This window comes from Pyrus communis, chromosome 17 (genome assembly GCF_041283825.1).
Source record: "Pyrus communis isolate YQ-2024b chromosome 17, ASM4128382v1, whole genome shotgun sequence".
Lineage (NCBI taxonomy): Eukaryota > Viridiplantae > Streptophyta > Magnoliopsida > Rosales > Rosaceae > Pyrus > Pyrus communis.
In genome coordinates this window covers 26,041,065-26,056,458 of record NC_142581.1, presented here as the reverse complement: position 1 = coordinate 26,056,458, position 15,394 = coordinate 26,041,065, and the positions used below count along the sequence as shown (strand labels likewise).

The 15,394-nt window shown below is 35.6% G+C and overlaps 1 protein-coding gene and 1 pseudogene across 1 annotated transcript; one reads left to right on the top strand and one right to left on the bottom strand.

The window, feature by feature from the left end:
• Positions 1 to 2,925: 2,925 nt before the first annotated feature.
• LOC137708108 (F-box/kelch-repeat protein At3g06240-like) lies at positions 2,926 to 4,320 on the bottom strand. The gene has a single exon (XM_068447102.2). The coding sequence runs from the start codon at positions 4,318 to 4,320 to the stop codon at positions 3,100 to 3,102; it is 1,221 nt and encodes a 406-aa protein (XP_068303203.2). The 3' UTR covers positions 2,926 to 3,099.
• A 3,728-nt stretch (positions 4,321 to 8,048) lies between these two features.
• LOC137708110 (F-box/kelch-repeat protein At3g06240-like) lies at positions 8,049 to 9,361 on the top strand (annotated as a pseudogene).
• The last annotated feature ends 6,033 nt before the right edge of the window (positions 9,362 to 15,394 follow it).

Genomic DNA, 15,394 nt, shown 5'->3' with positions numbered 1-15,394 from the left:
GAGTTCCTAGGACTCAGCCTATTGCCTTGAGGTAAAGTTATGGTGTCACCGCTACTCTATATGATACAACTCTTCCTAGAACTGGTTAGTCCATGACCGGACTTCTGAGGCAACTGTATTTGGATCAGCCTTACTCCGGGCTTGGAAAATCATGGTCCCACAATTGCCCCTAACTATCTGCTTAAGATGCAACCTATTCCCCTTGAGGATGGATTGTTATCCAAAGACCATGCATTTTAGAGTAAGTTGAAATATGTAACGCTACGAGCTAGTCCTATTCATTAAAAGGGGTAATTGAGTTGTTCTTGGTTTTCGTCATGCATCCATCTAAATTTAACCATCATGATGATGCATGCCTCTGTTTTGCATGCATACTTCTCATTGATTAGCCTTGATTCTGCCTAGATCGATCTCTAGGTTGGCGACTCTTCATTGTCAATGATTTCAGTAGCCCTCTTAGGTCACTATTCCCTTCATTCTTCTATCTTGTGTGCCATAAAACCTGTTTTCACCTTAAACTACCTCTCCAATCCTAGTTTTCCTCTTGGTTTTTCGTTGAAGAAAATTCTAATCCCAGAAAGTCATGTTGTGTAGAGTAATTTTCACCATGTTCTCAGGAATGCCTTCTTGCTTCTTGCAACTTGTTCTATAATATGCCCACTTCTTGTAACTTGTTCTATAACGTTCATCCCTTGTAGCATTCTTCATCCAGTTTCCGATGAAGGATAGGATCTACACGAACTGCGAAGATTCGCTGAAGGGTCCTTCATCACCGCTTTCTTCCTCATCTGTTCCTCACTGATGGTGATGGTGATGGTTCTTCGTTCAAACATTTGCCTATATGGCACTCATGTGGCTTAAGTGTTGAAATCACACTAGAATACCCATCACCAACCTTCTTCCTCGCTGGACATGTAGTGCAGAATTTGCACTGGAGTCCAATTCATTTGAGATGATGAGATGTTTTTGTGGCTTTGATAATAAACATGCATTTGTGTACACCAAACTATTGTACTAATTTGATCTCCTTTGTAATTTTGATAATAAACATGCGTTTATGTAAGGATATTCCTGTCTTTACGATTAGGAGAATTTTCCCTTTAGGCTTATGCTACTTGACTAGGCTTTTACAAGGCACCTATTTTGGGCTGGTGTTACCCTTATGTAAGTCCCATAGGCGTTTAAATTGGCTTTGCATCCAACTCACCATTTTCCTTAGACTATGTATGGTTTTTTGGCCCATATTGGGTTTTACCATAACAAGATTTTGTGAGACTTATTTCAATAAGGAAGTTCCCTGTTTGAGACTAACGTGTTCTCAGATCAATACTGACGAGGCAGCTTCCCCAACTTTGTCGAACCTTATGTTACATCTACTTGAGTATTTACACATTCACAGAGAAGTGTTATGAATATTATTTAGTACGTGACTGTGTAAATCCTAGTTAGATTTGGATTCTAGATTATCCATTATTCTAGCGATTCTTTCCTTATAAGACTGTACTTACTTGGAGGACAAGGTCATCCTCTCCTCTTTGTTTACTATAAATAAAGGCACTGCCATAGAGAGAATCACAAAATCCCAAAGCATTCTACAATTTCTCCACTTTCTCTATTGATGCCGCACCCTCTCTCTCTCTCTCTCTCTCTCTCTCTCTCTCTCTCTCTCTCTCTCTCTCTCGTATAAAATACGCCACAAAACTTTTGAAATTCACAAGGCTTTTTGGCCAAATGATCTTAGAATGACATAACTCCTCACTTTAATCCCTGATTATAAAAAATGATAGAAGTGGCCTTGAGTTTGACCGCTATAAATCATTTTAGTCATTCCATGAAAAATTCGTCAATATCCTCAAGTCAAGTGGTTCATTTGACAAAAATACCCTTAAAATGGTGGTCACATAGTTGTTCACGTGACAATTTAACGAGGATATCGATAGATTTTTCGCAAATGAACCAAAATAATTTATGGTGGATAAACTCAGGGACTAGTTTTATCATTTTTCATTATTAGTGACCAAAATGAGGAATTATGTCAATCTCATAGATCATTTTGGGCTAAAACGGCAATTATAACTATTGCTATTTGCAACAACAATTTCTTATTAAGGCTTTAGGGTTGAGTTTTAATTAAAAATCAATTAGATATAGGAGAATTAGTCCATTGCTAAACATTTCATGTGGGTCATTTCTTCGTATTCTCACATCTTAGTGCAGTAATATTAGATGGTGGATACACTCATTATTTTACTTGATGATTTTAAAATTATGAAATCATAAAATGCGTGTCGCTTCTTGCTGCTCAAAATGATACTTTTCATCAAATCTAGCTTCTTATAATTTTTGTTGTTTTATTGATGAGGGGTTACGGGCATAGTTAGGAAATTCACATATTATACACGAATTTACATATTTTGAAAAAAAATCTTCCATTTTCTATACACGTTTTAATGTTATGTTAAATTGCACGTTTTTTTTTCTAAAGTCAAACGTACAATACAAGTTTTAAACATGTAAATGCATATTTTTCATGTTTAATACCAGTTATTGTCACACATTTTTTAATAATACATATAATTCATGTAATCAACACGTATTCTTAACTTAATATAATTATTTAATTAATTTAAATAAATACATAAATATTAAAATTAAAAAAGTAGCTGAATTTTTCAAAGTAAAGTCTTAGCAAAGTTGTTGAATAATACATGTACATATCTTTCACATATTATACCTATTCCGTATTTTACAAACTACCACTAGGGGCTAAAAGGCTATAAATATTCTGCGTAAATTTTTTTAGAATCCCGAATTTTACTTATAAAAGTTTGCACTTCTACGCTGGAAGGTTTAACTTTATTATGCTAAATGAGCCAAAAAATCTGAATTGTTATTATTAATTAACTCTAAAGAAAATAGTTATCATACACTTCCAAATAGAATAACATTACAAAATGTGAAAAGCACAAAAACTAAAGGCAGCCCATGATCAGAATAAATAGTACAAAGGCCACAAAGCAATTAAATTAAACGATGCAAACGCAAGCCTTATATCATGAATACAAATTAAATATGAAGAAATGGAACTTTGCACTCAACTCACTTGAGTGAAACAATACTTTTCACATAAATAAGAGCTTGGAAATCTATAACTCTATTGAGAACCGGAGGAATATGAAGATATTTGAGATTTCCAGTACTAGAATTATAAGAGGTGGCTCTTTCATCGGAAGCAAGCATAAGAAGCTCGTCACTTTTCCAAAATGTCAATGGCTTCCCAATGGCTTGTAAGGGTCCAATGATTAGTAGTTTTGTCCATGAACTCTTTACTCCGTCATAGTCGTGCATTACCCATATTTCACATGATTCAGACTTCTCACTTCGATCGTAACGAGAGCAAAACGAAGCAAGGGATTCATTACAAAGAAAGATATAATAAAACTTAAAACCGGATTCTCTTCTAGAAGGCAATTGTATTCTATGAAATATCTCATCACCTAAATCAAATGAAAGTATGTATTCCTCACCATCCGTTGCATACCAATAACAAAGTCCCTTCAAGTACACTTGACAAGAACAAGAATAAGTTTTAGTTGATATATCAATCTTGATCTCTCTCCAAGAGTTAGCAGCCGTGGTGTATACCTCAGCCGTGTGAGGAAGAGGAATACGATGATAATATGTTCGCTCATCATCTGAATACTCAGAATTTTCTATAATTTGCACAACCTTGTATTCTTTAGCTTTGCAATCATAGCCAAATCCTAATGCTCGAAAGACCGTTTCCAATTCGAATTTTCCCTTGGGACGGGAAGGTAGAAGAAGGCATGAACTGGGAAGTCGCATGAATTCCCTCGTTGTAGGATTGCATAAAAGAATAATTTTACCTGCTGTTACACAAACAATCCCATTGCAATAACCGAGAATCAATACGTAATCATGATCTTCCAACGGAAATGGTATATTTAGGTCCTCAACATCATAATGAAGGTTGTGCTCATCACTATCAATAGAAAGATTAATCATGGACCAAAAAACTTCTTGTTTCCAACTATTGTCTGGGAAGACATGAGTCTGAGAACGGTTGAGAAGGATACAAGTGGAGTATAAGAATTTGTTGTCCACAGAATTGCTAAGCTGTTGGGCCACAAAACTTGGACTATTGATGAGAGTGCACCAAGACTTGCGTATGCATTTGAATCGCATCAGAGATTTGGGCGACAACCTGGACAAGATTTCGACCACCCTATCTTCAAGAGTTTCACTTTCATGCACCTGGGACATTTTGGCAGTTTTGTTCCACATGAATTCTTCACACATATATACACACAGAAAAAAACACCACAAGTTTGAGAAAACTAAATAAAACTCCGAGTCTTTAAGGCCTGGTAGGTCAAGGTTCAATTACTAAACATATTACTACTAAGATGCTAATATCCAACAGTACTAAATTAACTTGGAATTCCATGACCACAGCATATATAGCTAGCTATCAAAGAAAACAGAAGCGATCTAGTAAGTTTCGAGTTTTATGGTGGACCATACGTTTAAATTTTACTATATTTAGTTTTTTTGTTTTTTTAATGATACACAAATAACCACTGAAATTTTACGTTTTAATTCTACATTAAGTTAACTAAGAAAGGAAAATTCATATAATCATACACAGGTTAATAAATTAAGCCATTTTTTCATTAGAAATACAATCACATAACCCCTTTTCATCTAAATTTACCCCAATTTCTATTTATACTTTGTAAAAAAGAAGAAACCACTTTGGAGATTTCAGATTTTTAAGAGGCATCTGTACATATGGAACATTAGAACTGCTAAGGCGTGGCCGAAGTGTGATCCAGTTCACCTAGTGGCCCAAACCCCAACCACCCCACTCCCCCCCCCCCCCTCCCTCCTCCTTAATTTTTTAGGTAAATTAATGAAAATAGATTAAAAACTTTAAGTTTTAATGATATAGACAAAATAAAGGGTAAAATGAATAGTACCAAGTTTGACTTTTTAGTGTAAAAATGTGGTTTTTCGTTAAAGTGAACAGTACCGCGGATTTTTCGTTAAAACTCCCTACTTTTTGAGTTTATATTTTTGCACAATTTTCCATGTAATTTGGATTAATTGTTTGGTGTTTTTGTCTTAATTTTTTGGAAGATTATCTTGTGATATTATTTTCTCAAATTATTAATTAAATAAATGAAAGTATATTTTTTTCATGTGACCGATTCAATTAATTTATTTCTAGGCATGTTTAGTGAGAAAGTTAGTTGTCAAACATACAATGCAACTACAGACACCATATTGTGTGAACATCATTATTTTACTAATTTCATACCTAAAAATGCACCTCTAAAGGCCTTTTCAAGTCTATCCAACTTGAATAAGGGATACAACACCACCCATATCATGTTGTCCAATGGTACTAAAATAACCTTTAAAAACCTTTTTTTTCTTTGAATATCAATAAAATTTTCCTCATACCATCAAGGTTCAATGGAAAAAAAGAGTTAATTAACACTTGGGTCTCTGATAAGGAAGTTGATCGTGGATTATCAATAAGCTTGGAATTGAATCTTCCTTGGTCGGGCCAGAGCGCAAGCTAATGGTTTTGGCTATTGTACTCTCACCGTTTAAATTTTCTTTCTATTAATGTACTAAAAAAATTACACAACTTAATATATGGTATTTGAAACTATCTACTAAATTAACAAGATACATTATTATTATACAGAAATAGGTAGAGAGCTAGAGACCCTTTGGTGGCTAGTTCAAAGAGCTTTCCATGGAAGGAGAAAATGAAAACTCCAATCACAGCATCAGTCAGCACATATAACTTCTTAGCCTTCTTCAAGATCCCCACCCAGCGCTTGCTGAAAGTAATCTGCCTATGCACCGGGTTCTCGATCCTTCATGTGAACGTACTCTATACCTTTGAGAGTCTTTTGATAGTAAGAGTAGGGGCCTTATCGTTCAGGTGTATATATATCCTCCTCCAGTGGCCAAGCCAGGATTTGCCTAGGGGAGGGATGAAATTTAAAAGAGTGCAAGGTTCAATCGAAGCGGTTGCTTTCACATTAGAGAATGCAAAGTTTTGGGTCAATATTCATAGCAGAAAATAGTCTCTCTACCACAACAGTTGTAAGCAATAATATCAAAGTCAATGTAAGAAGCTTAAATTGGTTAGGATTAGATCCTAAAAAAATGTTAGGCACTAGTCAAACAGCGGACTGAGACCTAGCAAGCCTAGGCGAGATCTAAGTAGGAGCCTAGATGGATTTAAATTATTGTAAAATAAACCTTAAACAATATTTACATTGTTTTAAAAAGTAATACAATATTTATAGATATTATGAATGTTTAAGATAAATATGGTAGGAGTCTTAAAAAAGAAAATAAAAATACATACAAGAATAAAAAATTAAAAAAAGGAGAAAAATGAGTTAACACACCACAAAAAAAAAGGTGGGATCAGAAGAGAAAAAAAAAAGGGACAATAATTGGGTACTGTCTAGTGAGTACCCATTATACTGAACTCATGAAATGACCCAATAAAAGTATAATCCACTTGTCATATCTAAAATCTCCCAAAACACTTACTACCTTCGTTACCAAACACTCATCATCTTCCTCATCCCAACTTCTATTTTTCAATCAATTCCAACCCTCTTCCCGGCGACTGCAACCCCAATCTTCTCCGGCGAAACCATCTTCTCCCTCCCCTTTGCTATGGCTCTGCATCACCACACCCTAAATAAAACAAAGAACCAATATCCTTTGTTTGCCATGAATTCTCACTAGCCAAACACCACCCTCAAACCTTTCACCCACCAAATACCAGTGGGGACCACGGCAGAGCCATGGGAAATCTGGGTCGAACGAGGAGACAAAAGTGGTGTTGACGAAGGAGAGGGGTTGGAGAAGGAGACGGCAACCCAATTTTTTTTTCAAATATGGACAAACAACCAAATTTCATTGCAACCTGCCACCAATCCTTATCTCCTTTGACGACCCACCTCCACTCACTCTTTTCTACAGGAAGACCGACTCGTCGTCCTTCTCTTGAACGACGGCTATTGTTGAAGACGATTTCCCGCATAGTAGCAGAAACCAGACCACGGAAGCGGGAATTCTCATTTTCGACAAGAACGGAAGGGCTAAAAGAGCGCTCCTAGTTGTGTTTTCCGGCAAAGGGAGGGGAGGCCGCCACTTCTCGCCCTCACGTATCTTCGCCACTGTCCTCCTCCTTCATCAGCTAGTCAATGATATTAAATGAAATATATATATATATTTTTTTTTTTTAATTTGTGGTACGGTTCAGTTTCAGTTGGGTTTCCAATGTTCAAAACCGAAACCAAATTGTTTTTTCATAGTGCAGTTTGGTTTCAAACCAATACCATTTCAGAACCGCAAACCTTTTTCTAAGTTCACCACTGCATCGTCCTTATTTAGAAAAAGGTGAAAAAAATTCATTTTTAATGGGGCGTGGATAGAAATTAGGGTGAATTTAAATGCAAAGTGGTTTTTAAATAGAAAAGTTCTTAGTTGCAATAAGGAAGCAGTCATGTGATTGTATTTCTAATGAAAAAATAGCTTAACTAATTAAAATTCGTGTGAATATATGAATTTTCCTTTGTTAGTTAATTGAAATCATGTGATGTTACATGTTCGCCCATATATGAATATCATGCTCACCTCATCTATTTAATGTAGACTTATAAAGTAAAATTTGAATGGTTTTATATGAACAAAAAAATAAAAAATAAATAGTAAATTGAACGTATGAGTTTCCATAAAAATTGCAACTGACTAAATCGCCCATGTTTTCTTTAAAAAACTCACCAAATCTGGATTGGCCTTGTTTTCTTCAATAGCTAAATATGATGTGGTTATGGAACTTCAAGTTTATTTAGTACTAATTGGGCATAAGATGTGGTAATATGTTTAATAATTGAACCTTCATCTACCAGGCTTTAGGGACTTGGAGTTTGATTTAGTTTGTGTCTTAAACTTTCGTGTTTTTTACTGTGTATATATACGAGTGAAGAATTCATGTGGAACAAAACTACAAGAATGTCCCAGATGCGGAAAAGTAAAACTCCTAAAGATAAGATGGTCGAAATCCTGTCGAGGTTGCCGCCCAAGTCTCTCATGCGATTCAAATGCATACACAAGTCTTGGTGCACTCTCATCAAAAGTTCAAGTTTTGTGGCCAAACACCTCAGCAATTCTATGGACAACAAACTCTCAACCTCCACTTGTATCCTTCTCAACCGTTCTGAAATGCCCGTTTTCCCGGACAACAGTTGGAAATATGAAGTTTTATGGTCCATGATTAATCTTTCCATTGATAGTGATGAGCACAACCTTCAATATAATGTTGAGGACCTAAATATACCGTTTCCAATGGAATACCATCATCCTGTATTGATTCACGGTTATTGCGATGGTATTTTCTGTGTAATTACAGGGGAAAATGTTGTTTTATGCAATCCTGCAATTGGGGAATTCAGACAACTTCCGATTCATGCCTTCTTCTACCTTCCCCTCCTGATGGAAAATTCGAATTGGAAACGTGGGATTTGGCTATGATTGCAAAGCTAAAGAATACAAGGTTGTGCGAATTAGAGAAAATTGTGAATATTCTGATGACGAGCAAACATATCATCATCGTATTTCTCTTCCTTACACTGCTGAGGTATACTACACAACGACTGGTAACTCTTGGAAAGAGATCAATATTGATGTATCAAGTAATGCCTATCCATGTTCTTGTTCAGTGTACTTGAAGGGATTTTGTTATTGGTTTGCAACAGATGGCGAGGAATACATACTTTCATTTGACTTAGGAGATGAGATATTTAACAGAATACAATTTCCTTCCAGGAGAGAATCCGGTTTTAAGTTTTATAGTCTTTTTCTGTATAATGAATCAGTTACTTCTTATTACTCTCATTACGATCCAAGCGAGGATTCAAAATTATTTGAAATATGGATGATGGATGACTATGATGGAGTGAAGAGTTCATGGAAGAAACTCCTAACTGTTGGACCCCTTAAAGGCATTCGTTATCCATTGACACTGTGGAAAGGTGACGAACTTCTTATGCTTGCCTCCGACAAAAGAGCCACCTCCTATAATTCTAGTGCTGGAAATCTTAAGTATCTTCATATTCCTCCTATTATCGATGAGGTCATAGATTTCGAAGCTCTTATTTATGTGAAAAGTATTGTTCCAATTAAGTGAGTTGATGTTACAGTTCTATTTTCTCCTATTTAATTTGTATGTATGTGTTGACCCTAAAAACTATTTTGAGTCCAAACAGTATGATATAAGGCTTGAGTTTGCACCTTCTAATTTTGCTTTCCATCCTTTGTACTACGTTTGCTTATCATGGGCTACCTTTAGTTTTCGGGCTTTCCAAATTTTGTAATATTATTCTATTTCAAAGTGTATGATAACTATTCTTCTACGGTTAATTAATTAACAATAACAATTCCAATATGTTCGTTTCAAAAAAAATAAAATAAAATCCATTATGTTTTTCTTTTTTCTTCTGAATTCCCTTCTTAAAAACTTAATAAGTTTTTCCTCATTTAACATAATCAAGTTACAGGCCCTTTATGCAAAGGGGTTCCTATTTTTTTGGTTTTTTTTTATAAAAATGGGGATTAGGTGTGGGCCCACTTCACATCGAATTTTAACGATCCGAACCGTCTATTTTGTAAGTCTCGATTCATAGATCATCCTTACAAAAATTCAATTCAATCCAAAACCATTTGCCTATTTAATTATCAAGATCAAATTTCATTGTTTCTTATATAACAAAATATTCGTTCATTTCTTTGAACTCAATTAGATGTCTTAAATATTTCCGATTTGACTAATATTTTGTAAGGATGATCTATGAGGTACAACTTGAAAAATAAACAGTTCAGATCGTTAAAATTCAATGTGTTGTGGACCCCGCAACTAATCCCCATTTTTATAAATAAAAGAACAAAAAAAATAGGGATCCCTTCCCTTAAAGGGTTCCTATATAAATTTCAGGATGCTAAAAGAAATTTAGGCAAAAAGAATATTTATAGCCTTTTAGCCCTTAACCATAGTTAGTAAAATATGGAGCTGATATAGTATGTGAAAATACGTACGTGTATTATTCCGCAATTTTGTGAAAACATTACTTAGAAAACAAGAAAATTTTGCCAAATTCTTCTACTGTTCCTCATCAAACTTATTCCAATATATATGCTGGATGGGAATTGCTACTAGGCACCCACTATTTCTTGCTATAAAAAGGCTAATAAAGGGTTACACAACAAATGCAAGAGTGAGTCATTTAGGGTTTTGGCAAAATCTCCCATCTCCAAAGGAATCCTACGACCTCTAATTAATTTGTTGTCTTCCTTCTCTTCGACAATATCCTCCGCCCTTCACAACCATAAGAATAATATAGAAAAATAAAATAATAATAAAATAAATAAAATAAAAATAATTTACTCCCTCAGAGATTGAATCTCAAACAATCCGTCAGCAAACTAACCGACGTCACACAGCGAATTACAAACCTTCTGCTTACCACTCAAGGCAAGGAGGAGAACATGGTGTATTCGCTGTTGGCCATTTATATAGGTTGTGCTGAGTTTGATAGCATCTGGATCAAACAATCCAACCGAGAACTAATTGCTCTCGTCCCTCTGGTTTTGGTCGATGGATCTCCTGGCGGAGGTCCATGCTTGTCCTTTGCCATTGGCCTTTGAGTCGAAAAGCCTGTCCCCCCCTCAAGCCCTCTTTCAAACAAGTGGTAGACACAGTTTACAAGAAAGGTCACAACAAACTCGATTGCAAGAATAGGGCTGAAGAAGCGAATCCCAAAGTCAATTTCTGGTAGTCTTGGCATTCGTATTTTATTTTTCGTATTCACGTCATTTTCATGTTATATTCGATATCTTAATAAGTCTTGTTGTGTAATATCTGTTAAATAAAACGAGTAATATGATCCAATCCTAAATTCACTTATTAATATTATCAGATAATATGATTCATTACCCATTAAAAAAAATATTTTTTAAATAAATAAAAAATGAAAATGAAAAACATAATTTGACATAAAAATAGAAAATATAATACTAAATTAGTATATGCATACCACGTTGTCACTAAATATTACTCTAAAACATAAAAATAAATAAATAAATAAATAATTTGTCTTTCAAGTATTATGTACTCCAAAATTAATTAGAGCATAATGAAAAAAATATTAGTACATTACTATAAAATACCAAAAATGTTCAAGGATATACAAAATGAAGGGAGTTGTGTTTCAAGATTCAGGAACCTTGCATGTTTATATATCCTTTCACATTTTTTAGACTTGCACATTAAGGATTATGAATTTTATTTATTTTGAACTCCCTTAAAAATACTATTCATGAGGGTTTGTATGGTTTTAAAATTCAAATGATGTTGTACCCATACTCATAGCGTAGAGGATGCATGCACGAGCCTTTGCATCTTTTTTTTTTCTTTCACATTTTTCGCACTTATAAATTAATTATTATAATTATTTTAATATGTTTGGTATTTTTAAACTACTTGATATTTTTATTTTAATGTATTTTTTAATTTTTTTAATCTCACTTTTGCCTATTGTATACTAAATATAAATAAATAAAACTTAATTTTTTTTAATTTATATAGAATAATAATACAATAATACATATTTAATATTTAATATACAATATATATGTATACACTATTACTATTGTACTTAGAGAAAGTTTTTTTAGTAGTCTAAAAAATTAAATCATCAAAATAACTTTTTTCTTCACGTGTCGAAACAGATTACCTGTGTGTCATTTTTTTTGTGTAACCTTGTTAAGGACCAATTATTAATGGGTTCTTATTGTGAGACCCAATAACGACCCATTAGTTATCGTGTTGACCCGAAACTTATTATTTTCGTATCATTTACGTGTCTTGTTAACCAGTCGTGTAAGAAATTGTCAGGTCTAATTTGTGGGCCAAAAAGAGACTAATGGAGTTATTAAGGAGGCTCTTCCGCCAAATTCAATTGACCATTTCACCAGAGTCATCTTTGCAAATGCATTAAACTTAAAAGGAATTTGGGATCAAGGTCACAGTTTTGATACATCACAAACAAAAAAGTATTACTTTTACCTTCACAATGAAGATAGGAGACTACCACCGGTTAGGGCACCCTACATGACAAGCAATGCGAAGCAATTTGCAAGAGCCGTTCATGTGTTAAAAGATTTAAAGCTTACTTATAAATTGGGGTCAGACCGGACGCGGATTTTCTCAATGTATTTGTTACTTCCAGATGCAATAGTGATAGGATTAAAAGCACACCACAAAGTAGCACACAAATGTCCTATTGATTTTCCTTATTAACACTAAGATTTGTCAATTGTAGCATATGAAAATAAGGGTCTTTCCCGCAAAATATTGTTTCATCTAACTACTTAAAATGTCACAAAAACTGGGTTGCTGTCCCTACTGACCAGCCACTGAAAAATAATTATTAGACTGACTTACACTTATCTAAAGTCTACGAAATTTTATATACAGATACTAGACACACAGAGCTACACTCATACAAATTTTTGAGATTTTTGGAGTTGATTTGCTATTTAAATTAAATCGAACAAACAAAACAGGACAAAAACAGATTTTTAAGTAGTTCACAAATTAAGAAAAACGAGTTAGGGGAATTGTTATCCACCACCAAATAATCATGCAAACATGTTATGTTTCATTCAAATTCCTTTTATTTCCGGATGAAGATGCTCAAGTTGGCTCAATGTTAGAACTCAACCTATTACTCTTTCTTATGTAGTATGTTAAGAGAATGACGTTTTCAACTTAACTTAGTCCCTAGCATGCAATCTAGAATGGCATGTTCATATATTTAACAAGTAGAAATCATTAAGAACGAAAAGAGTTTGAGTCGTCACAAGGCATTGTAAGTACTGGCGTTGTCTTACTTATCCTGGAAATTGGTTCACATGTTAATCGCAATTAACAAGTACTACTCTAGAACATATTGTAAACACGAAAAATTCCTGAAACAAGAGACAATAATACGTGTACAAAATATATTTTTTGTTTGTATTGATTTTGGGGTTACAATCTCTTTGTAATTTGATCCTCTGATTCTATCTTCGTAGGGTGAAGGTTTGTGGATGAGCTGTTGATCCAAAGGGCCGTCGGGGCTTGATCTAGGGATTAACAGTTGATGAACGGATCTTCGAGGGCTTTTGGGCTTGATCTTGAAGACTGGATGTATGGATTTCTTCAAGGGCTTTTGGGCTTGATCTTGAAGGTTGATGGATGAGCGGATCTTCAAGGGCTTTTGGGCTTCATCTTGAAGAACGATTGGATGTGTGGATTTGTTGAGGTTGTTGATCCAAAGGGCCGTTGGGGCTTGATCTTAGGATGAACGGATGATGAACACTTTCTTCAAGGGGCCGTCGGGGCTTGATCTTGAGTCGGTGGAAGTTCTTCAAGGGCCGTTGGGGCTTGACCTTTGAAGGAGGATTTGACGAAGAACGAAGAGTGTTTTCTTGATCCTTCGGGATTTGCTTGAGAGCTTTAGAGTTTCGAGGCTTCAAGGTTTTGGTGTGATGTAAATTCCCTTCTTTCTTTCTCTTCTTCCTTTCTTTCTTCCTTTCGAAATGAATGCCTTGGCCTCCTATTTATAGAATTCCAAAACTTGATTTTTGGATTTAAATAATCAGATGAAATAAATCATTTCTGCCAGATATTGACACGTGTCCTATTTGATGACCTTTCCAATTTATTTCGATTTTTCGTTGAGTCACACGCTACATGTAAAATTTATGTGACACGTAAGCGTTGAAATTTTAATTATTGGTTAACATTCATTTCACCGAAATTTCGATGTCTACAAATGCCCCCACTTCAAGGCGCGTCGTTGACATGTGCTTGTCACGGGTATGAGATGCGTTTTGAAGTTCCTTAATGTAGATGTCGATCCAAGGGCCGTCGGGGCTTGATCTTGAATTGGGCTGGAAATTTCTTCAAGGGCCATCGAGGCTTGATCTTAAGTTCGACTGGAAGATTTTCTGGTTTCCTCCAATCGTTGATTTTCCTTTGTGCTACTCTTGAACTGGGCTGGAGGATTCTTTTGGTCTCCTCCGAAGGTCTGAACTTGCTCCTTTTATATGGAGTTGAATTTGATTCAAGGGTGGTGAACACTTGATTTTGAATCGGACTTGTGATTTCTTCAAGGGCCATTGAGGCTTGATCTTGAACTGGGCTGGAGGATTCTTCTGGTCTCCTCCGCTCGTTGATTTTCCTTTGTGCTACTCTTGAACTGGGCAGCAGGATTCTTTTGGTCTCCCCCCGAAGGTCTACGAGCGGTTTCAGGATATGGCAGGCAAGTACAAGGTGGAGGTGCTGACCTGTTTCTTTGTTCAATCTTTCCAATTCGTATTGAAGAGGGTTGGAAAGATTGAAGTTTCCTTGTCCCTTCTCTGGCAGTGTATCAACCGTTGAAGATGACTACTCGAGAGCAATACTAGGTAAGCAATCAGGAATAGATTCCAGGTAGTCGGTTCCAGATCGGAAGACTGACTCCAAGTGCCGCTGACTGCTCTCTTTCACTTTGCCATGCGAGTAATAACAAAGACAAAGGAAAAGACAGGGAAAAAGCATGATATGAGATACCTTTGCTTTCGAAGAAGCAGCAAATGAATCAGCACATATATTTGTTATGCTTGTCTCCACATGCTTCGATGTATCATTTTCACTTGCCTTACTTGCTCCCCTTTGCAGAAGTGGTATTTCCTTATGCAGGTTTAGCATCTTTTCTTGTAGTATTTGTCCTCCGATGCAGGAGTTGAATGCAACCTTTGCATTTAAATGGTGCTTCACTCCTTGGTGGCAACTGGTTTGAGTGGAGGTTCCGACATATTGCTTTCTTTGTCCTTGTCTTGGCAGGTGAGAACAAGGGCAAAGGAAAAGATAGGGAAAAAGCATGATATGAGATACCTTTGCTTTCGCCCTTGATGATATGAGATACCTTTGCTTTTGAAGAAGCGGTGAATGAATCAGCACATGCTTCAATCTATCGTTTCCTCCTAGGTCATCTGTACTCGAGGCATCTGGTATCTTCAAAGGTTGAATAGGTTTTCTCAAAGGAAGAAGAAGAATTGTGTATTTCGAGAGGCTTTGCTGGGAGTGCGCCCTCAGAGGTGAGGAAGAGTTGGGCATTTTCTTCAGGTCTGCCTTGTCATAAGAGACGAAGGTCGACGTATATAGGGATTTCTTAATAGCAAGTGGTGGTACCGTTCTTTTACCCTTGTCGACAAACGTCTCTTCGATATCTGAACGACGCCTCTTCGA